At 48.5% G+C, this 24,021-nt stretch overlaps 1 protein-coding gene across 10 annotated transcripts in view; it reads right to left on the bottom strand.

The window, feature by feature from the left end:
- The window catches only part of SIN3A (SIN3 transcription regulator family member A), an 83,230-nt gene extending 59,497 nt beyond the window's left edge, over positions 1-23,733 (bottom strand). The window contains exons 1-2 of one of the 10 annotated variants that reach the window (XM_055277698.2): positions 23,260-23,733; positions 1,329-1,550 (exon numbers count right to left, since the gene is read on the bottom strand). In XM_055277698.2, coding sequence (XP_055133673.1) covers positions 1,329-1,517 — 189 coding nt within the window. In that variant the 5' untranslated portion in view covers positions 1,518-1,550; positions 23,260-23,733. Of the gene's footprint in view, positions 1-1,328; positions 1,551-8,748; positions 8,768-10,097; positions 10,116-15,234; positions 15,351-18,892; positions 19,183-19,634; positions 19,653-21,040; positions 21,479-22,941; positions 23,055-23,106 lie in introns of those variants that run through there. The other 9 variants (XM_055277699.2, XM_055277704.2, XM_055277702.2 and 6 more) reach the window with 9 other exon arrangements.
- Positions 23,734-24,021: the final 288 nt, after the last annotated feature.

Raw genomic sequence — 24,021 nt, 5'->3', positions numbered from 1 at the left:
CTTCTTTCTCCCTCCTCCTCAGCCTCCTCAATGTGAAGACAAGGATGAAGACCTTTATGATGATTCACTTCCACTTAATAAATAGTAGATATATTTTCTCTTATGATTTTCTTAGTATTTTGTTTCTAGATTATTTTAAGAATATAGCATATGACAAATATACAAAATATATGCTAATCAACCATTTATGTTATCGGTAAAGCTTCTGGACAACAATAGGCTATTTGTATTTAAGCTTTAGGGGAGTCAAAAATTATACATGGGCCAGACGCAGTGGCTCAGACTTGTAATCCCAGCTCTTTGGGAGGCTGGCGGGGGGAGGATAGCTTTGGGCCAAGAGTTTAGGACCAGCCTGAGCAACATAGCAACACCTCATCTCTACAAAAATCATAAAAATTAGCCAGGCATGGTGGTGCGCACCTGTAGTCCTAGCTCCTAGGGAGGCTGGGGCATGGGAGGACTGCTTGAGCCCAAGAGTTTGAGGCTGCAGTGAGTCATGATCGCACCACTGCACCCCCAACAGGGGCCACAGAGCAAGACACTATCTCCTTAAAAAAAAAAAAAAAAGAAAAAAGAAAAAGGAAAAAAGTTATACATGTATTTTTGACTGCATGGGGGGCAGTCAGTGCCTCAACCCCCACACTGTCCAAGAGTCAGCCATATTTCACTATAATGATGTTTAATTCAGCTGTCTTTTTTAAAAATAAATAGCAAAACTGTCTTAGTAAGTGCGTTGATTTAAATTCTGGCACAAGCTTCTTATTTTGTCATGAACTAGCACTGCGTGCACTAAGAGAATATCAGAATGTTCACAGCAGCATCTTTGTAAAAGCAAAAACCTGGAAACAGCCCAATAGTCCAACAGTAGAATTGACAAATAAATTGAGTATATGCATATAATTTACGCTAGAGTGAAAATGGTGGAATTACAGCGATCTATAAAAATATGGGATTTTTAAAACAAAGTGAGTCAAAGAAGAAAATGTTTCCATGTATATAAAAGTTCAAAAATACCGAAACTAAACAATTATGTTAGATTTTTTTTAAGTAAATAAAGTCAAGGGAATGATAAATACAAAGTTTAGATTAGTGGCTACCTCTGAAGGGAGGGAAAAGAAGGGAGCACAGTGGGATACACAGGGAACTTCAAAGGTCATGACAACATTCTTTTTTTAAAAACTTGTATGGTGAATACACAGTTTTTTTTTTTTTACCTTACACACTCAACAATTTTTAATATCTAACACAGTATTAAAAAAAGTTTTATAATTGCCTAAAATCACTATTCCTCTTCCCTCATTCTAGTCCCTTGGTTGGCTCCAGCTTACCTGGTAGCTGGGTGTTACAGAGTACTGAATTCCTGTAGCTGACTGCATGGTCTCAGACACTGCTTCATACACGGGTGGGGCAGGGGCAAGCACCCGGTGCTGGTGAGGAAAAGCCTCTGTGCTGCCAGGGATCCGACGCTGCTGGGCTGCATACACCGGTGACTCCTGGTCATCCAAACGCCGCTTCATTCTGTGCTCATGCTCAGGGATGCACTACAAAACCTGCAGAAACCAAAAGCAATACCATGCACGTCAATTCTCACTCCAGTATGATGTACGCAACTTAGGACCAGTCACCCAAGTTTAGTAAAAGCTTGACTCCCAGAACTGATCATCTATTTCATCTTAGTGATGAAGTTTAAGTGCATGTGGGCATACCACCCCCCACCACAGTGAACAAATTATAGCTGAAAAAGACAAACATTTAAATAACAAAGTTTTAATTAATTTGGTACTATGAAGTTGAAAAATAGGCTCCAATGTAAAAATATAAACACAACCTTTTTTCCCTTTATTCTCTAGTTTTCTCCTCAAATGCTATCACTCCTAATACTAATTACATATCCACATGCTGCAAAAATATTCAAGTGCTTTTTTTTTTTTTTTGAGACGGAGTCTCGCTCTGTCGCCCAGGCTGAGTGCAGTGGCGCCATCTCGGCTCACTGCAAGCTCCGCCTCCCAGGTTGATGCCATTCTCTCCTTCCTCAGCCTCCCGAGGAGCTGGGACTACAGGCGCCCGCCACCACACCCGGCTACTTTTTTTGCATTGTTAGTAGAGACGGGGTTTCACCATGTTACAATCGAGCAGGATGGTCTCGATCTCCTGACCCTGTGATCCGTCCACCTCGGCTTCCCAAAGTGCTGGGATTACAGGCGTAAGCCACCGTGCCCGGCCTCAAGTGCTTCTTCTTAAATCCTCTCAAAACCTACTACTATAATCGTGGTCTAATTTAAAATTTGTTTCAACAATTATGATGGTATCATGGAAAGAATACTGTGCCAGGAATGGGAAGACAAAGATTCTAGACTTGCCAATTTAAGATGCTACATAATTTCAACAAGTTCCTCATTCCATGTGAATTTCAGTTTCTCCAACTATAAAATAAGAAAGTTGGAACAGATCACTCCCAAGTTTTCTTCTGGTTCTAACAGTTATAAGAAGAGATTCTCTTAGCTTAATACCTCTGTGGGAGACAATTTCCTTCCTGCAGGACACAAAAAGTCTACCAACATTTGGCCCAGGGATCTACTTGGGTCTTCAGAGCTTTTCCGTATCAGTATCACTAACACAAGCATAAAACACCATCAGTGAGAAAGAATGCATCAGCCATCCAAAGAAAAAAGGCCCCACCACTTTTCCAGTCCCAAAAAATCTCTTAAATAAGATACCACTGCTATGGAAAGAAGATAAAAACTACAGTACTAGTGGGAGATTTGGCAAGCCACCCCCTCATCTGAAATACGGTAAGTTAAAAAAAAAAAAAAAAAAAACTTTACCTAATTCATAAGTCTACCCAAGATCTTTTCTTCATCCTCTGGGAGCACACAAGCCCTGAAGGGAAAGTAGTCTTTACAAGGACTCTCCATGGCTGTTTCACCTTTTCTTTGTCCTCTCTATAGTCCTCAATCCGCCTGCCACTCTAATTCTTAGCTCTGAAATCCTGTCTCAGGTTTTTCTCACATTTCACATACCTAAGTGGGACCCTGACACAGCAGCACAACCAATTAATTTGCAAGCTGGCCACTTTTATCTTTTTGTAAACTCAAGCCACAAATATGCTCTCTGTGGCCTATGTAACTTCAGACTAAGTCAGCTTTGTGTGTGATAATATGTGGAACTCAGTTAAATGGAGTTGAGAATGTTTCTGACAGCTGCTGAGGACAAATAATTTAAAATGTCTTAGCTAGTGATGCTTTCCTAGGTTTTTCTAGTATGAAGGCCATGTTTAGCTTAGTATTCGAAAACCTTTTAGACATATTAAGAGGTTGAGAATATAGATTTATGCATGCTATTTGATATCTGAAGAGCCATTAATCAACTACAAACACTAAACCTCAGCGTGTTTTGGGATGAGAAACTGAGTCTAATCACAGGTAGAGTAAAATGTCTTTTTGGCTATTTCTTATATACGTTCATGACTTTCAGTGGTTTGGTCTTGCATTCTATTGGTTTAAAACTGATGCTTAACTCATCTGAGATTAACCTCTGTAACCAAAAATGAAGTCAATACTTTATTGGCCAGATGCAGTGGCTCACACCTGTAATCCCAGCACTTTGGGAGGCCGAGGCAGGCAGATCACCTAAGGTTGGGAGTTCAGGACCAGCCTGGCCAATATGGTGAAACGCTGTCTCCAGTAAAAATACAAAAATTAGCCAGGCGTGACGGCGCACACCTGTAAAACCTGCTACTTGGGAGGCTGAGGCACAAGAATCGCTAGAATCCAGGAGGCAGAGGTTGCAGTGAGGGGAGGTCCCATCACTGCACTCCAGCCTGGGCAACAGACTGAGACTCTGTCTCCAAAAAAAAAAAAAAAAAAAAAATTATAGAAATGTTACGATAAGGCAGCACTGGGTTTTAAAAAAAAAGCTTTATAGGCTGGTCGCAGTGGCTCACACCTGTAATCCCAGCACTTTGGAAGGCCGAGGTGGGTGATCACCTGAGGTCAAGAGTTCGAGGTCAGCCAGGCTAACATGGTGAAACCCCATCTCTACTAAAAATACAAAATTAGCTGGGCATGATGGCACGCATCTGTAATCCTGGCTACTCGGGAGGCTGAGACGGGAGAATCGCTTGAACCTGGGAGGCGGAGGTTGCAGTGAGCAAATTCGCACCACTGCACTCCAAGCTGGGCGACAGCGTGACTCTGTCTCAAAAAACAACAACAAAAAAACTTTATAAATAATAAGCCAAAATCAGATGTGAAGAGCACGGCACGACCATAGAAAAACACTAGAGTACCTTTTAAGAACGGGATTCTGTTGGATGGGAGAATGTTTGAGGGCAAAAAATAAAAACAAAAAAGAATTGGATTCTACTCCAAACTCTACCATGAAGCTTTCTAATTTTGGCCCTGTTTTCAAACAGGGGCAAAAGGAGGGGATCAGCCTACATTAGTGATTTCCAAATGCTGGTTTATGAACCAGTCTATAAGGAAAAAGAAGATTGCAGTGAGCTTTTCATAGATTAAGTATTACAGTACTACGGTTTATTCAGATATCATACCCTATCTTTTGGCTGTTAAAATATCGTTTCTTTCATAAAGTGATTGGGATTTCATATGGTACTTAACTTCATCCACCTCCAGAGTTTGCTTTCCATACCACCTCCACAACACTACAGAGGCTGAACTTTCTCTGAACCATACTTTTATTCCTTTAACAATTACCACTCATAGGCCGGGCGTAGTGGCTCACGCCTGTAATCCCAGCATTTTGGGAGGCTGAGGCAGGTGGATCATGAGATCAGGAGATCGAGACCATCCTGGCTAACATGGTGAAACCCCGTCTCTACTAAAAATACAAAAAATTAGCTGGGCGTGGTAGCGGGCACCTATAGTCCCAGCTACTCGGGACGCTGAGGCAGGAGAATGGCGTGGACCCGGGAGGTGGAGCTTGCAGTGAGCCGAGATCGTGCCACTGCACTCTAGCCTGGGCAACAGAGCAAGACTCCATCTCAAAACAAACAAACAAACAAAAAAAAAAAACAATTACCATTCATAGTTCTATTCCTAACTCTCTCAAATAAATTGCTTCCACTCTAATCATACCTCCTTGTTTCAGGCCCTGATCATCCTTCACAACAACCTTATAAGCAAGGTATTCTCTAATTTATGAATGATGAAACTGAAACACAAAGATTAAGTAAACTGCCCAAGGTTGCATAGCTAGTAAGAGGCAAAGCTGGGATATAAATCCAGGAAATCTGTCTCCAGAGCCTGGCTCTTAACTACTTCATTACCTTACCTCTCACAGAAGATAAGAAATGAAGGAAGAGTCCCTTTACTTATTTAAGGCACACATGCAGGGAGCAAGTTCAGCTTTTTTTAACCTTTCACACACTTAGCTAACTCATCCTTCTTCAGCCTAAACCTAATAAAGCAGAAATGCTTTAGTAGCATTCATTCATTAAAAGCAAATGTTCAGTGAGTAGATATGAAGTTGGTAGATGATTTCAGCCCTTGCCTTCTAAAACCATATATAGCCTCACTAGTAATAAAAAACGTGTAAAGTAGGCCGGGCGTGGTGGCTCATGCCTGTAATCCCAGCACTTTGGGAGGCTGAGGTAGGCAGATCACTTGAGGTCAGGAGTTCAAGACCAGACCAGCCAACATGGTGAAACTCTCCCTCTACTAAAAATACAAAAATTAGCCAGGTGTGGTGGTGGGCACCTGTAATCCCAGCTACTCGGGAGGCTGAGGCACGAGAATCACTTGAACCTGGGAGGCGGAGGTTGCAGTCAGCCGAGATCACACCATTGCACTCCAGCCTGGGCAACAGAGTGGAACTGTCTCAAAAAAAAAAAAAAAAAATATATATATATATATGTAAAAGGCCAGGCGCCGTGGCTCATGCCTGCAATCCCAGCACTTTGCTTCACCGAGGCAAGCGGATCACCTGAGGTCGGGAGTTCGAGACCAGCCTGATCAACATGGAGAAACTCTGTCTCTAACTAAAAACACAAAATTAGCTGGGCATGGTGGTGCATGCCTGTAATCCCAGCTATTCGAGAGGCTGAGGCAGGAGAATCGCTTGAACCTGGGAGGCAGAGGTTGCAGTGAGCCGAGATCATGCCATTGCACTACAGCCTGGGCAACAAGAGCGAAACTCCACCGCAAGAAAAAAAAAAAAAGGCAATTTACTCCAAAGCAATTTAAAAAAAAAAAGATGACAGTGTGGGTAAGGATACAGGGAAACACTAATGGAGGAGCCTTTAATTGGTACAGCCTATTTAGCTGGCAACTTGTAGGTATTTATTAAAATTTTAAATGTGCATACCCACTCCATGCATATTATGGAAAACTATGTAAGAATCAGATCAAAGTTTATCCACGAGTGTAAGAAATGAACTCTAAAACAGACTAGATTTTGGAATACTGAAACTAGCAATTCCACTTTCAGGCCTCTATCCTACACATCTGCTGAGTATATTTATTGCAGCAAAGTATGAAAATCTAAATGTCTATCAGCTAAATAAATGTGATCATGCATATTATGGAAAACTGTGTGGGAATCAGAAAGATCAGGGTTTATCCACAAGTACAAAGAATGAATTCTAAGACATATTAAGTGAAAACAGCAGGCTAGGACGGATGCAGTGGCTTACACTTATAATCCCAGCACTTTGGGAGGCCGAGGCGGGTGGATCACCTGAGGTTGGGAGTTCGAGACCAACCTGACCAACATGGAGAAACCCTGTCTCTACTAAAAACACAAACATTAGCCGGGTATGGTGGTGCATGCCTGTAATCCCAGCTGCTCGGGAGGCTGAGGCAGGAGAATTGCTTGAACCCACGAGGTAGAGGTTGAGGTGAGCCAAGATGGCGCCATTGCACTCCAGCCTGGGTAACAAGAGTGAAACTCCATCTCAAAAAAAAAAAAAAAAAAAGAAGAAGAAAACAGTAAGCTATAGAATACATATAGCATGATCTCATGTATATACACACACACAAAATGTACTAAAGATTTGTACATTTCATTGTATGTAACATTTGCATCGAAAGAAAAATGTGGCTGGGCACAGTGATTCATGCCTGTAATCCCAACACTTTGGGAAGCTGAGGCTCAAGGATGGCTTGAGCCCAGGAGCTCGAGACCAGCCTGGGCAACGATAGGATGACCCTGTCTCTACAAAATAAAAAAAAAATTAGCTGGAAGTGGTGGTGCACAACTATGGTACTAGCTATTCCAGTGACTGAAGTGGAAGAATCGCTTGACCTCAGAAGTTGAGGCTGCAAGGCTGTAGTGAGCAGTGATAATGTCACTGCACTCCAGCCTGGGCAACAGAGTGAGACTCTGTCTCAAAAAAAAAAAAAAAAAAAAAAAAAAAAGACAGACAAAGAAAAAACATGCTTGCCAGGCACAATGGCTCACAAAGTGCCTGTAATCCCAGCACTTTGGGAGGCCGAGGCAGGCGGACCTCTTGAGCACAGGAGTTGAAGACCAGCCTGGGCAACATAGTGAGACTCCGTCTCTACAAAAAATACAAAATTAGCCATGCATGGTGGCATGTACCTGTAATCCCAGCTACTTAGGGGGCTGAGGTGGGAGGATCATGTAAGTCATGGGAGACAGAGGTTGAGGTGAGCTGAGATCTCACTACTGCACTCGAGCCTGGGCAAAAAAGAAAAACGCTATAAACAATATTAAACTCTAGATAATGATAAACATGCTCAAGTGCTTAGATGAAGTATACTAATGTCTGCAATTTATTTTGAAATACATCAAAAAATTAGATTGATTGATGGAGGGATGGATAGATGGACAAGCATATGTTAAACCACATAGTACAAAAATGATAATGGTAAAATCTAGGTAGTGTGTATATGGGTGTTCATTATATTTACTAAAATTCTATCAACTTGGCCGGGCGCGGTGGCTCACGCTTGTAATCCCAGCACTTTGGGAGGCCGAGGCGGGCGGATCACGAGGTCAGGAGATCGAGACCATGATGAAACCCCGTCTCTACTAAAAATACAAAAAAATTAGCCGGGCGTGGTGGCGGGCGCCTGTAGTCCCAGCTACTCGGGGAGGCTGAGGCAGGAGAATGGCGTGAACCCGGGAGGCGGAGCTTGCAGTGAGCCGAGATCGGGCCACTGCACTCCAGCCTGGGTGATAGAGCAAGACTCCGTCTCAAAAAAAAAAAAAAAAAAAAAAAAAAAAAAAAAAAAAATTCTGTCAACTTTGTTGTGTATTTGGAAATTTTCTTGATAGTCTTGGAGAAAAAAATCCACAGGTTCTGAGGGTTAGGAAAAAAAAAAAAAACAGGAAGAAAAGCCAACAATACAAACCAGCTCTTGAGTGGAAAAAATAAGTACTATAAATTGGGAAAGGGGTATAGACATGTACACTTGGGAAGACTCTATAAAGGTAAATATTCAGCTACATCCTCAAAATTAGAGATGAATTAGAACACAGGAGTATAGTGCATGAAATTAAAATAGTAAGTTTAGACTTATAGACAATAGTTATTTACAATCTTTGCCAAGTCATTCATCCCACAAATAATTGGCAAGTGCTTAAGACATGCCTGGCCCTGGGCGGAGGGTTAGAAGTCCAGCACTCAGCCCGAGATTTCCTCCCCGACAACAGCCAAGTCTTCCATGTATGACTGCTATCAGCTGATGTCCTCCTCGCAACAATCCTGTCAGATAGGCAGTCCCAGAACCCTTTTTTTTTTTTTTTTTTTTTGCAATAGCATACCATTATGTCCACCAGACTGAAGTGCAGCAGTGCAATCACGGCTCACTGCATCCCCAACCTCCTGGTCTCAAGTAATCCTCCCACCTCAGCCTCCTGAGTAGCTGGGACATAGGCAGCGCCACCATATCTAACTTTTGTATTTTTTGTAGAGACGGTCTCCATATGTTGCCCAGGCTGGTCTCGAACTCCTGGCCTCAAACAATCCTCCTGTCTTGGCCTCCCAAAGTGCTGGGATTATAGGCATGAGCCGCTGTACCCAGCCAGAGCCCTCTTTTGAGGGAAACTGATACTCAAATTAATTGACTTTTTCAAGGTCACATACCTAACTAAAAGAGCAAGAGGTTAAATTCTTCCTCCTTGGAATATGACCAATCTAAAGTAGAAACACTGGACAGATCGTAAAACCATGCTTGCAGAGAGGTCCAGTGTAATTCTAGAACATAAAGAAAGCCAAACGATGGAACCACAAAGTCAGCCACAAAGGTATTGTCAAGTCCTACTTCAGCCAACATGGTTGGTCTCCAACTGTTTCAAATTTGGAGTTTATAGTACTATCAGAACTCTAGTCTAGGAAGACATTGTAAGAAGAAAAAAAAAGCACTTTGATGTATAGAAACTATGGAGAGAAGACTAAATAATGGCAGCAGAACATTTAAAAGTCACCTGGTGGGCACAGTGGCTTGCACCTGTAATTCCAGCACTTTGGGTGACTGAGGAGGAAGGATCATTTGAGGCCAGGAGGTGGAAGTTAGATTAACCAAGATTGCACCACTACACTCCAGCCTGAGCGACAGAGGAAGATCCCAAATACACACACACAAAAAAAAACACCTACAGGTCCTAAAAGTCACCTGGCCATGTGTTATAATAAAACTGGGCATGGTGGCTCACACCTGTAATCCCAGCACTTTGGGAGGCTGAGGCAGGCGGATCACTTGAGGTCAGGAGTTCAAAACCAGCCTGGCCAACATGGCAAAACCCTGCCTTTACTAAAATACGAAAAACAAATTAGCTGGGTGTGGTTGTGGGTGCCTGTAATCCCAGCTACTCAGGAAGTTGAGACACACGAATCGCTTGAACCCAGGGTGCAGTGAGCCGAGATCGTGCCACTGCATTCCAGCCTGGTTGACAGAACAAGGCTCTCCATCTCAAAAAACAAAACAAACAAACAAAAAAAACGGGTGGGATGCTGGGTGTAGCGGCTCACATTTGTAATCCTAGCACTTTGGGAGGCCATGGTGGGAGGATTGCTTGAGGCCAGGAGTTTGAGATGAGCCTGGGCAACAAAGTGAGACCCCGTCTCTACAAAAAAATTTTATTAAAAATTAGCTGGGCATGGTAGTGAGCACCTGTAGTCCTTGCTGCTTAGGAGGCTGAGGTGGGAGGATCACTTGAGCCTGGAAGGTCGAGGCTACAGTGAGCTGTGATTATGCCACTGCACTCCAGCATGGGTGATGGAATAAGACCCTGTCTCAAAAAAACAAAAGTCTATCCTGGTCAGTTTGTTTAAAGGCATACTCTTAGAACAAAAAATAAAATAAATGAATGCATACTCTTTTTTTATTTATTTTTAAATGCATATTCTTGAAACAATGGAAAGTTTCTCTTCAAAAGCAAACTTCTATCAAAGTATTAAGTCAATGTAACTTCAACCCAGTGCAATTTTGAGTAGTCTAATTCAAAATTTGTCCAAAAGTCCACCTCTGGTTTTAAACCTGCTATAAAGAATCTATTACAGAATGAAAGGCACTCTATTTAGATTTCATATATTGATTAGAATTATTGCTTGGCAAAATTAACAATCAGCTCTTCTCAAAAGACACCATTAGATCTAATATCCAAGCCTCCTTTGAACTCAGTTTTTACATTCTTCTAACGCAGTGGTCCTCAACTAGGGGAGATTCTGCCTCCCCAGGGCACATGTAGTAATGATGGAAGACATTTTTGGTTGTCACAACTCGGGAAGATGGAGTGCTACTGACATCTCATAGGTAGAGTAAAAGGATGTTGTCAAACATCCTACAATGCACGTGACAGTCTCCTCACAATAAATTATTTGGCCCAAAATGTCAACAGTGTGCCAAGATTGAGAAACCTAAATCTAATCATAACCCCAACTGTCACATCTTTTTTATTTTTTATTTTTTTTGAGATAGAGTATTGCTCTGTCACCCAGGCTGGAGTGCAGTGGCGTGATCTTGGCTCACTGCAAGCTCCGCCTCCCAGGTTCATGCCATTCTTCGGCCTCAACCTCCCAAGTAACTGGGACTACAGGCAGCCTCCACCACACCTGGCTAATTTTTTTTTTATATTTTTTTTTTAGTAGAGATGGGGTTTCACCGTGTTAGCCAGGATGGTCTCGATCTCCTGACCTCGTGATCTGCCCGCCTTGGCCTCCCAAAGAGCTGGGATTACAGGCGTGAGCCACCGCACCCAGCCATCAATGCTTCTTTTACGGCATATGATACGCCTTTAATCCGCATTATACCATTACACATTGGCCAGACACTCTGGCCTGAAAGTTTTTTAGAACTCTTATCTTTTTTTACGCCTGGTCCCCTTTCATCCCTCTCTTGGTTTCCTGTCTTAGGCTTGATCTGCAAAACTCTTCTGACAAAATTTTAGAGCTTTTCTGATACCATAATGCTCATTAAATCTGTAAAAATTAAAAATAAGGCCAAGTGTGGTGGCTCACGCCTGTAATCCCAGCACTTTGGGAGACTGAGGTGGGCGGATCACCTGAGGTCAGGAGTTCAAGACCAGACTGGCCAACATGGTAAAATCCCGTCTCTACTAAAAATACAAAAATTAGCCGGGCGTGGTAGCGGGCGCCTGTAATCCCAGCAACTTTGGAGGCTGAGGCAGGAGAATCGCTTGAACCTGGGAGGCGGAGGTTGCAGTGAGCCAAGATCATGCCACTGCACTCTAGCCTGGGCAACAGAGCGAGACTCCCTCTCAAAAATAAATAAATAAATAATTTTAAAAAAAAACCGATATCATTATTACTTACTATTTTAACAAGAATGTAAGTAGCAAATTTTTTTTTTTTTTTTTTTGAGACAGAGTCTCACTCTGTCACCCAGGCTGGAGCACAGTGGTGCAATCTCAACTCACTGCAACCTCTGCCTCCCAGGTTCAAGCAATTCCTGTGCCTCAGCCTCCCAAGCAGCTGGAATTACAGGTGCGTGCCACTACACCTGGCTAATTTTTGTATTTTTAGTAGAGATGAGGTTTTGCCATGTTGGCCAGGCTGGTCTCAAACTCCTGACCTCAAGTGATCTGCCCGCTTTAGCCACCCAAAGCGCTGGGATTACAGGGTGAGCCACCGTGCCCAGCCTTAAGTAGCAAATCTAAATTTTTATTCTGTACTTTCCTGGGCACTGGGAGATATAAATATCCAAAATGTGCAACATCCTTTAAAATGCAACCAAGTACTCATCAAATGTCATGCATGAACCTGGAACATAGCCATTCTATATATTTTTTCTTTCTTTTAAGAAACAAGGGGTCGGGCGCGGTGGCTCATGCCCGTAATCCCAGCACTTTGGAAGGCCAAGGCGGGCGGATTATGAGGTTAGGAGATTGAGACCATCCTGGCTAACACGGTGAAGCCCCGTCTTTACTAAAAATACAAAAAATTAGCCAGGCATGGTGGCAGGTGCCTGTAGTCCCAGCTGCTCGGGAGGCTGAGGCAGGAGAATGGCGTGAACCTGGGAGGCACAGCTTGCAGTGAGCTGAGATCACGCCATTGCACTCCAGCCTGGGTGACAGCGTGAAGACTCTGTCTTAAAAAAAAAAAAAAAAGAAAGAAAGAACAAGAAAAAGAAATAGGGTTGGCCAGGTGCAGTGGCTCACGCCTGTAATCTCAATACTTTGGGAGGCCAAGTCAGGTAGATCACGTGAGGTGAGGAGCTTAAGACCAGCCTAGCCAACATGGTGAAACTCCATCTCTACTAAAAATACAAAAAAAATTAGTCAGGCATGGTGGCATGTGCCTATAATCCCAGCTACTCAGGAAGCTGAGTCAGTAGAATTGCTTGAACCTGGGAGGTGGAGGTTGACTGAGATCTCGCCACTACACTCCAGCATGGGTAACAGAGCCAGACTCCGTCTCAAAAAAACAAAAAACAAAATAAAAAAAAAAAACACGGTCTTGCTCTATCGCTCGGGCTAGAGTACAGTGGCATGATCATAGCTCATTACAGACTGCTGGGCTCAAATAAGCCTCCCACCTCAGCTTCCTGAGTAGCTGGGACTACAGAGTGGCTAACAAGAAAATAATTTTTTTTAGAGACAGGGTCTCCCTACATTGCACAGGCCGGTCTTGAAGTCATGGCCACAAGCGATCCTCCTGCCTCAGCCTCCCGAGTAGCTGGTGTATACCACTACACCTGGCTTCCACTCTGTAAACAGGTACACACCACCATGCTTGGCTTCCATTTTGTAAATTTTGATTCCAGGTTTCAGGTACAGCTCTAGTAAGGTTCTAGCTTATCACCTCTGGGTCTCTTTTTCCCTTTCTGCCCATGCATCATCAAATGAAATACTTTGAAAACTCACTTCATAATTTTGTTGGAGAGAACATCTTCTTTGCTCCATAATCATAAGCATTCTCATTTTTAGACTAATAAATGCCAATTAGAATGAACAATCCAGGCTGAGTGTGGTGGCTCTCGCCTCTAATCCCAACACTCTCAGAGGCTGAGGCAGGTGGATCACGAGGTCAGGAGATCGAGACCATCCTGGCTAAAATGGTGAAACCCCATGTCTACCAAAACTACAAAAAACTAGCCAGGTGCGGTGGCATGCACCCATAGTCCCAGCTACTTGCGAGGCTGAGGCAGGAGAATCGCTTGAACCCGGGAGGCGGAGGTTGCAGTTAGCCGAAACTGCACCACTGCACTCCAGCCTGGGGATGGAACAAGACCCCATCTCAAAAATAAAATAAAAAATAAAAAAAATTTTCTCTTTGCTGTTTTAAAGACCTCCAATAAATAAAAGTCATGAAATATACATCTTTACAAGTAGTTAGTACTGCTTTAAAAAAAAAAAACTCAAAAACTAAAATTGAGTCCAGACCAGGTGCGGTGGCTCAGGCCTGTAATCCCAGCACTTTGGGAAGCCGAGGTGGGCAGACTGCTTGAGCCCAGGAGTTTGAGACCAATCTGGGCAATACAGAGTTCGGTGACACTGATGTTACACAGACATTTCTTACTACTGTAGGTAGAAAATGAACAGAAATTTAGTTCAATTCAAAATGTATTAATAATTGTTATGAATGTTAATTTTCTGATTTGATCATTGTATTGTTTTTTTTTTGTTTGTTTGTTTGTTTTTTTTTTGAGACGGAGTCTCGCTCTGTCGCCCAGGCTGGAGTGCAGTGGCGCAATCTCGGCTCACTGCAAGCTCCGCCTCCCGGGTTCACGCCATTCTCCTGCCTCAGCCTCTCTGAGTAGCTGGGACTACAGGCGCCCGACACCACGCCCAGCTAATTTTTTGTATTTTTAGTAGAGACGGGGTTTCACCGTGGTCTCGATCTCCTGACCTCGTGATCCGCCCGCCTCGGCCTCCCAAAGTGCTGGGATTACAAGCGTGAGCCACCGCGCCTGGCCAAGTATTGTGGTTTTAAAAGATGCACTCGGGGAATCTAGGTGAAGATTATAGGGCTATTATTTGTATTATTTTTGCAACTGTCTTTGAAGTCTAAAATTATTTCCAAACACAAAGTTTTTAAAAAATTAAGTATTAGGCCAGGCATGGTGGCTAACACCTGTAATCCCAGCACTTTGGGTGTCTGAAGCAGGTGGATTGCTTGAGTCCAGGAGGACCAGCCTGAGCAACATGGTAAGACCCTATCTCTATTTAACATAAGAAATATAATCTTTCAAAATATCTACAAGGCCAGGTGCAGTGGCTCATGCCTGTAATCCCAGCACTTCTGGAGGCCAAGGCAGGTGGATCGCCTGAGGTCAGGAGTTCAAGACAAGACTGGCCAACGTGGTAAAACCCTGTCTCTAGGCCGGGCGCGGTGGCTCACGCTTGTAATCCCAGCACTTTGGGAGGCCGAGGCGGGCGGATCACGAGGTCAGGAGATCGAGACCACACGGTGAAACCCCGTCTCTACTAAAAATACAAAAAATTAGAGGGCGTGGTGGCGGGCGCCTGTAGTCCCAGCTACTCGGAGAGGCTGAGGTAGGAGAATGGCGTGAACCCGGGAGGCGGAGCTTGCAGTGAGCCGAGATCGCGCCACTGCACTCCAGCCTAGGCAACAGAGCGAGACTCCGTCTCAAAAAAAAAAAAAAAAAAAAAAGAAATTGTCACCAATGACCGGGCACGGTGGCTCACATCTGTAATCCTAGCACTTTGAGAGGCTGAGGCAGAAGGATCTCTTGAGCCCAGGAGTTCAAGACCAGCCTGGGCAACATAGCAGGACTTCATCTCTATAAAAATATAAAAAAAATTAGCCAGGTGCGTGGTGGCACACACCTGTAGTCCCAGCTACGTGGCAGGCTAAGGTAGGAGGGTCGCTTAAGTCCAGAAGATCGACACTGCAGTGAGCTGTGATCATGCCACTGCACTCCAGCCTGGTGACAGAGTGAGACTTCGTCTAAAAAAAGAAAAAAAGACATGAGGAAAAATGACATTATGCGGCCGGGTGCAGTGGATCATGCCTGTAATCCCAGTACTTTGGGAGGCTGAGGCGGGCGGATCACGAGGTCAGGAGTCCGAGACGAACCTGACCAACATGGTGAAACCCTCTCTCTACTAAAAGTACAAAACTTAGCCAGGCGTGGTGGCGCCCCAGCTGCTTCTTCGTGGAGGCTGAGGCAGGAGAATCACTAGAACCCGGGAGGCGGAAGTTGCAGTGAGCTGAAGATTGCACCACTGCACTCCAGCCTGGGAGACAGAGCAGGACTCCGTCTCAAAAAAAGTCTAGTGCCTAACACAGTATCTGTGACACAGTAAGTGCTGAATAAATATCAGCTTTTATTTTTCAAGGGGCGAGGAGGGTGTATCTTGAAAAAGCATATACTATGTATTTTTTTTAAAGGCCTACAGAAAGTAAAGCTTAACAAACTCTTGGCTGATGGAATTGCCCAGAAAAGAGAGAAAGCCATGAAAAGCACTATGCTAAACTACTGAATGCCATGGATATAACCTCTTAATTCCAATTAAAATTCCCAGGTACTAACATCTGCCATGCACAGCTCTCCAGTGTCTTGTCTGCTCACACTGAAGATGTAGAAAGAATTACACACTTCGCCAGGAATCTTGTCAAATTACTACACACCTCCTTCTTTAAAAAAGAAAAAAAGTCTTTCTCTGTATGTAAATTATTAAAACCCTCTTAATTACGAAGTGCCAATCTTTCTAAGCTATTTATCTCTGAACAAAATTATAGTATATAAAATAATTATCTGGAGATTATGAAGCATTTATGAAACGTTCCTAATACAGCAAAACCAGATTCTTACTTGAATCACTCTTTGTATTCCCCAGTATACAGCACTGCAAATCGTGGGAACTACTATATGTATCCCAAATTTTCCTCAATGGTCAATCGTTCTCCACTATCTCTCTCAGTTTATGGCATCAGAAAAAACCACCTGGAGGCTGGGCGTGGTGGCTCACGCTTGTAATCCCAGCACTTTGGGAGGCCGAGGCGGGCGGATCACGAGGTCAGGAGATCGAGACCACGGTGAAACCCCGTCTCTACTAAAAATACAAAAAATTAGCCGGGCGTGGTGGCGGGCGCCTGTAGTCCCAGCTACTCGGAGAGGCTGAGGCAGGAGAATGGCGTGAACCCGGGAGGCGGAGCTTGCAGTGAGCCGAGACTGCGCCACTGCACGCCAGCCTGGGCGACAGAGCAAGACTCCGTCTCAAAAAAAAAAAAAAGAAAAAAACACCTGGATTTTTTGTCTCCCCACCAATTCTATTACAGCCATCATTAGCTAAGCTAAAATGCTGTTGCTTTTGCAACTTCCTTAGCAGAGAAGGTAGGACCTACCTACCCTTTTCACATAAATACAGCACAGGGTACCACTCAGGCCCTACTAACCAAAGCAGAAATCTAGAATTTCACTTCAGATAATTAACCAGAGGCTCATTTAGACATTACTGCAGAAATAAACATTGGTTCCATGTTTATTTTTCTCATGAAAAATGTGAAAAACATTGAAATAATTTCTCTCAATAGGAAAAGATACTGTATCAAGTGAAAGCAAAAACCTCATCTAATGTGGTTCTGCTATCTAAATTTGAAATGTCCTAAGGCGACTCTCCAATACAGGCTGGAGGGCAACGCTACAGAAGTCACCTACAGAAGGCTACCCTGATCCACAACTTCACCCTACTCTGAAATAAAAAGGGCAACAACACTGTACTATGTAGACTATAAATAGAAAGTGGTCTAGATGGTCTAACATAATTACATAAAATCAGAAAGAAAAGACTTTTCACCTATAGTTACCTAAATAGCAAATTCTTTGGGAAACTAAGTTTTTTGTTTGTTTGTTTTTTGAGGCGGAGTTTTGCTCCTGTCGCCCAGGCTACAGTGCAATGGCCCCATCTCGGCTCACTGCAACCTCGCCTCCCGGGTTCAAGTGATTCTCCTGCCTCAGCCTCCCCAGTAGCTGGGATTACAGGCGCTTACCACCACACCCAACTATTTTTTGTATTTTCAGTAGAAACAGGGTTTTGCCATGTAAGCCTGGCTGGTCTCGAACTCCTGACCTCAAGTGATCCACCTGCCTCGGCCTCCCAAAGTGCTAGGATTACAGGCATGAGCCACAGCGCCCGGCCAGGAAACTAAGTTTATATAGCAGAACCATCTGCACAATGAAAGCATTCAAAAATACAAGTGTCAGAGATATCGGAGTATTTTATTCAAAGTCTGAGTTCTTAAAAAAAAAAAGAAACCTACTTTATAAACAGACCAGCTTTGAGATTAAAATGTAAATCCAAACTTTCCTGTTATAAATCTCAGCCTTGTAAAGAGGTGGAGCTTCCACTGCCTTTTCAAGGCTAACTTGGTTTAAAGTCCTAACGCAACGAAACAGACGCCAAGTCTACTACCCACCACCCATTGGCTCAAAGAAAGCCCCGCCCCGTACAGCCACTGTAACTGAACATCAAGGGAACCCCAGGGAAGGTTTTCCCTCCGCCACATTTCTAGTCTCTGATGACTCCCTGCCCCTCCTATCATCACCACCGCGGAACTAGGGTTCCAGCACCAGCTACGCACGCTCCTACAAGGACCTTGGGCACTTCGCACCAACAGTTACAACCAACAGGGGAGTGGGGGTGACCATGCTCCCACTCTCCTGGCTGAACGGTGCCAGACACGCTGCATGGAGCAAAGCGCAGAAAGCAGCTCCGGCACAGGGCCCTTGTGCCCCAGGCAGAAGGCATGACCGAGCCACAAGAGTAAGTCCTGACACCTCCGCAGCTCCCAGTTGGCGGGTGCCCCTCCCTCCCCACGGAGACATAGGGCGGGGCAGATCTAGGCGCCGAGACTCCCAGCCAGACCCGACAGCGGGCTTTCCCTAGCACCGCCTCATCGCCAAGGAGGCGGAAACCCGGGGCCGGGCCGGGCCGGGGCGGGGTGGGGAGGGGGGCGGCCAAGGGGAGGGGCGTCACGGATCAGTAAGGCCCCTCCGGCCAACCGGATCCCGAGAAGGCGGAGGAACTCAGACTTCACGCCCCCTCCCTGCCGCGCCCTGAATCTACACGCGGGAGACCCCCCTACCCGTCCCCGACCCCAGCAGGCCAGAGCGCGGCCGCCAGCCCGAGGCCCCGCCCACCCCAGAAGGAGGGGAGGGGGTGGTCGGTCGCAAACCGCACTCAGCGCGAAGCCGGCCCCGCCCCTTTCTCCACAATCGCACGCGCGCGCCGGCCCCGCCTCTGAGCGGCGGCGCGAGAGCCCGCCCCCCTCCGCGCGCACCGGGACTACGCTCTCCTCCCCCTCCCGCGCGGAGAGCTACCCCGCTCCGCCCCCCACCCCCCTCTCACAGCCACACACCTCCCGCCCGTCTGCTCTACGGGAAGCCGAGGAGGTCAGCCCCCCCCTAAAAATACACACCCTCGAGTCCGGCGTTACCCGCCACCAGGCTCCCGCCCGGCCCCCGGCCCAGCGTGCTCTCACCGCAAAGCTGCTTCGGCCGCTCGTCACTGCGTGTTCCTCTCGGCGTGAGCCGCGAGCTCAGCAGGGAGGCCCCGAGAACGGCGCGGGGCACAGGCCCGCCGAAGCGGACTGCCAGCTACCTCTCCGCTAACGAAGCGGTCACAGGCCCCGGTGCCCAGACTGGGAAGGAGGGAGGGAGGGAGGGAGGGAAACTCCGAGGGGGGAAGGGGAGGGGGGGAAGATGGAGAAACCGTCTCCGCCGCCTCTACCGCCGCGGCCGCTTCTCTGTTACCCGGGAAATCCCGCCCACTCCCCCGACCCCGCCCCGCAGAGGGAAGACTCAGCTTCGTTCCAACACAGGACGCAATACCCGCCCGTCAAAGACTCAGCCAATCACCAAGCCCTGTCTTATGATTTTCCCGCCCCCTTCCCCCTCGACTGGGAGGGGAGGGGGAGCCGCTCACCTTCTCCACGCCCCTATTGGCGGGGAGCTTCCCTAACTCAACCCCGCCTATTGGAGACGGACTGCTGAAGCCCACCCCCGAGCCCCAACACTATTGGAGGAAGCCGGGAAGCTCTTCCTGTCTCATTGGAGGACACCACATAACCCGCCCTGCAGCGTCTCAGCCACAGGCCTAACAAGTTGGCTCCCGCCTCCGCTGGTCATCGCATTGGAAGGCTACCGCTGGCTCTCCCACCGCCCCAGTAAGGTAAGTAACCGATGTGGGGTAAAATGTCTCTAAGTGAAACAGGCTCCGCCTACCGCACTGCCGGGCCAGGCCCCGCCCCAAGAGTCGGATTGGATATCTTGGCGCTGGTAGGACCCTCCATTGGCCAGGGCGCCCGTCTAGGAAGGAACTAATTCCACCCTGCGCGAGGAGGCTGAACCTTAGCAGTCCTTTTGTGGAATGTTTACACTAGAGACTGAAGCTCGGAGTTCCAGGGCCCGAGACAGGAGGGGGAGCGGAGCTCATCAGCGGAGACTCCACACCCTCGGATTTGAAGGAAAGGCAGCCCACCATGGAGGACTCCCTTACAAAAAAAAAAATGAGAGAATGAGAACTCATCCTCCCATCCAGTTATCTTTACAGTTTACATTCTACACACTGCGTCCTTGTAAACACAAATATCCGGAGCAGCTGGCAACTCCTTTCACCCAAGTAGAGTACAGAACTAAGGTCTGGAGACCTAGGCGGAGAAGTAAACTCCCTAGAACTGAATATGCAGTCCTAAGAGGGCGGAGATAACCAAAAGAGAGGCGGGCTCTAACAGCCACCGCCCTGGCAAGCCTCCGGAAGGCGGAGCGTGAGGCACAAGGTACTCACGATCTCCCGGGTGGATCTGGAGGCATTCTCAGAACTGAGAAAGGAGAGGAAAACGCCAAAACAGGCCACAGCATAAATTAACCTTGGGGACAGGCCACACTCAGAAAAAGGATAAAATTTCCGTAGTTGGGGACATAAGATAACGGCTGTTCACCTTCTCCTTGGCCAGGAGTGTTAATAGCAGTCCCTGTGCCCTCTCCGTGTAGGTAACAGTGCCTCGAACACACAGTGAGACAAAGTGCTTTCAATTCCTAGTTTGCTTTTATTTATTCACCAAATAGGGCGTGGGCCTGACGCTGATCTTACTTTGGGGGGCGCGCTCTCAGCGCCAGGAGAGGGGACGGGATTACGTTGTTACCGCTCTCCCGAATAAGTAGAACCGTCCTCACAGAGAGCTAAGACCCCAAGGGACACGCCCAGGGAACCCACTCCTAGGTCCAACACTGTCCTCCCTCTGCAATCCAGCGGAAACGACCAGGAACGAGCTCTGGCAGCAGGTGGGCCTGACTCCAGCGATGGCTTCGAGCCGCGAAACCACAGCAGCGAATTGTGAACTCCAAGGGTAGCCGACAGGTGGGAGCAGCCTCGCCAGTAGCCAAGCCCTGCCCCAGGACAGAGCTCTAAAAATAAGTCAGACCAACGAAGCGACCCCAGGGCCAAACTGCTCGGAGGTTAGGAGGAAGCGGCACTCCAGCAGAACTGACCCAAGGCTACTTTTAACTTTGCGCCGCCTTCCACCACTAGACTGAGTACCACAGGGCATTCCCACTATGGTATCAAGAACTACTCAGAACCTAAGCCAGCATTAGGCCGCCCACGACTTCCCGTGAACACAGGGTACTACCTGTGCTGGATCTCGCCTAAGGGCCCCAGGCCAGGGCACTAGGTTGTCAGAGTCTCAGAGACAGCCAACTAAGGACAGCCGCTACCATGCCTAGGGAAGAACAGACACTTCCAGCGTCTGCAGAGTTCTTGAGCTTAAGCTCAGGGAAGTCAAGGGGCGCGGAAATAGCCAAGCGACAGGGTTAGAACTTTAGTACTTGGCCCCGGCCCCGCAGGGCAGATCTCAAACCCTGCAGAACCTCTGGAGTTTCGATCCCGAAATCCACTTCGCACTGTAATCCCCTGGCTTCACCCCGAAGGCTACCAGGTCTCCAGCCTCGGTGGAACCTTTGTGTGGCTTCTCGGCTCTCCCCGCCCCCCTCGCCAAGGGCGCCGAGCCTAGGACTTCCGGGCGGGAGGGCAGTTCGAAGGAGCTAGGCGGGCCTCACACATGTGCGGAGCGCGCTCCAGAGCGAAGGAGGGAGGCGGGGAACAAGGATGGACTTCCCCTCCCAGCTCTCTCCGCCGGAGGAGGCCGGGCTACCCGTCCCACCAATCAGAGGTGGGGCCGGGACCTTGCGCCTCACGTCAGCCGCAAGAACCCTCCCTCCGCGGAAAAAAAAAATCCTAGCAACTTAAACTCCAGCCCGGCCTCCCGATAGGCGGAGCTCGGGAGAATGTCATCCAATCCACATCCGAGAAGGGGAAAAAAAAGGGAGTCTCGCCCAGCCAGTGGAAGACAAGAGAAGGCGGGGCCTCCGGGCGAGCCCGAGGTGGGTGGGAGAGAGGGAACGGGCCCGCCCCTCAGCTCCCCTCCAGGCGGGTTGCACAAGCCGCTGGCGGAGTAGATAGTAAACAGTCTGGGCCGAGGAGTGCAGTCAGGGGCCGCCCGGCGCTAGGTGGACTGGGCCCCTGCGCCGCCTCTCCCGGCGTCGCCCCGCCCGGCCGGGTCGGTTCCCGCCGGCGCCCCGCCTACCCGCCCGCGGCCGCCATCCCGGCTGACAGGCGCGCCCCCCGCGCCCCTCCCCGCCCGCTGATGCATTTCCTTTTCCCGATTCCGAGCGTGGAGACTGTTTTCTCAGTTTCCGACCTTCACTGCCCCTTTCAGGCCACCCCTTGTGGGCGCGCACACGCCCGCGCCCCCGCCCCCGCCCCATCCGCGCCGAGCGGTCCGCAGCGGCACCTCGCGGGAAGGGGGAGCCCGGCGGCGGCAGAGTCGGGGGAGGGGAAGAGAGCAGCAGTCGCCGCCGCCGCCTTGGGGTGGGCGGGGAAGCAGGCAGCTCCATGTTTGCAAGGGGATCAGCCGGGGCCGCGGGGCGAAGCCGCCGAGTTCCTGGGGGTTTTCCGCACCACCGGTGCGAGCTCCTTGCTGGGTCGCGGCCTGACGGGTTCCGGCACCGAATGCTGACTCGACCGCCACGGCCAGGGAGTTTGGAGACCCGGCAGCTCGCGGGGCTAGCGGCAAGGCGCAGGGGCTCTTTCCGGTGGCCTCTCCCGCCCCCGGCCTCCCCTCCCGCAAGTCCGGTGTTGCCCCCGCCCCCAGAGTCCATAACAACCGCGGGCCCACAGTGCACTCGCCTCTCCGGAGCGCGCCCACCGCCCCCTCCAAGTTTGCGGGCAAAAACAAAACCCTCGGGGCGGCAGCCGCCCTCGTCCAGCGTGGGTAGCCAGGAAAGCCGCGGGCCCCGGCTCGCTCGCTAACTCCAGCTCTCGAGCAACTCCGGGCGCCGCGAGCTCAGTGGGCCCCGCCGACCATGCTCGAGCCGCCGCCCCCTGCCGAGCCCGCACGCCGCAGTTCTGGCCCGGTTCTAGTCGGTGTGCGGAATCCCCCTTTTCTTTCCAGTATTTTTCTTTTTAAAAAAACGGCACAACAGGAGCCGGGTCTCCTGCCCGCCCCTTCTCCAGTCCGCCGCCAAAACCTACCGAAACCGATTGCTCGGTGAGATAAACTAGGCTACACGGCCGGCGCACGGACGACCCCAGGCCAGGCCCACTCCTCTCCCCACGGCTCCGGCCCGGCTGGGAAACACACACACTGGCGAGCGGGCGGCGCCAAGAGCTCTCCTTCCTGGCCTGTCCCTCGCCTACCTCGGCCGCGGAACTCCGAGCCTCCCCTCAGCTCGGTCCCAGGGCCCGCGGGGCCCACACCACGTCGGGCCGGCCAGACCGAGCGGCCCGCGGACTAGCCCCCAAAACGCCTGAGATTGGGGGGACCAAATTAAAAGCAGCTGTTTAACATACCTTCCGAGCCAGGCGAGGAGTCCTGAATGGGGGGGAACGCCCCCCACGGGCCATTGGCTCCCCGGCGCTCACGTCAGTCACCCTGGTCCCGCCTCCGCCCTTCGCCCCGCCTCTTCCTTCATTGAACGCCCCCTCCTTCCAAAAAATATAAATAAATTAATTAAACTAAACGCGAGTGGGAGACGCATCCGTGGTAGAGGCCCATATAGCTCCCTCGCCGCCGACTCGAGTTTCTTGAGGTCCTCGGACTGGAGGGAGGCCGCCTGGGACTCGGAGATCCGCTGGGTGGACGCGGAGGAGGAGCCAGCGGGGCTTCCCGGCCCCAACTTCCTTCACACACACAACCCATTTGGAACTAGGTAGGAGAGGAGGGTAGGAGCACCCTAGCCATTGGCTGGAGTGGGCAGACTCCTGTGGCTGTGTGACCTAACCGTGTTCGGTCCGCTCTGTTAGGCGCCTAAAAATGAGTGATGCAAACAGGAAGCCCTGCGTCCGCGGGCAACAGGCACTTGTTTGACCACCTACTGTGGGTGAGGCAGACATTCATACGTACCTGCTGCTGGATGCAATTACAGACTGGATGACATGCTTACTCTACCCCTCCAAGAGCTCCAGATTCAGCCGAGGAGATTCTACGTAAGGAACTAAGGCAAGGCAGGAATGTGTATGAAAATAGGAATGTGTATGTAAATAGGCGCTCAGAGAAGAGAGATTCCTTCTCGCTGAAGGAAAATTGGGAAAGGTTTCATGAAGGAGGTGGCA

Source organism: Symphalangus syndactylus, chromosome 5 (assembly GCF_028878055.3).
Source record: "Symphalangus syndactylus isolate Jambi chromosome 5, NHGRI_mSymSyn1-v2.1_pri, whole genome shotgun sequence".
NCBI lineage: Eukaryota > Metazoa > Chordata > Mammalia > Primates > Hylobatidae > Symphalangus > Symphalangus syndactylus.
This window is presented reverse-complemented; position numbering and strand designations above follow the sequence as displayed.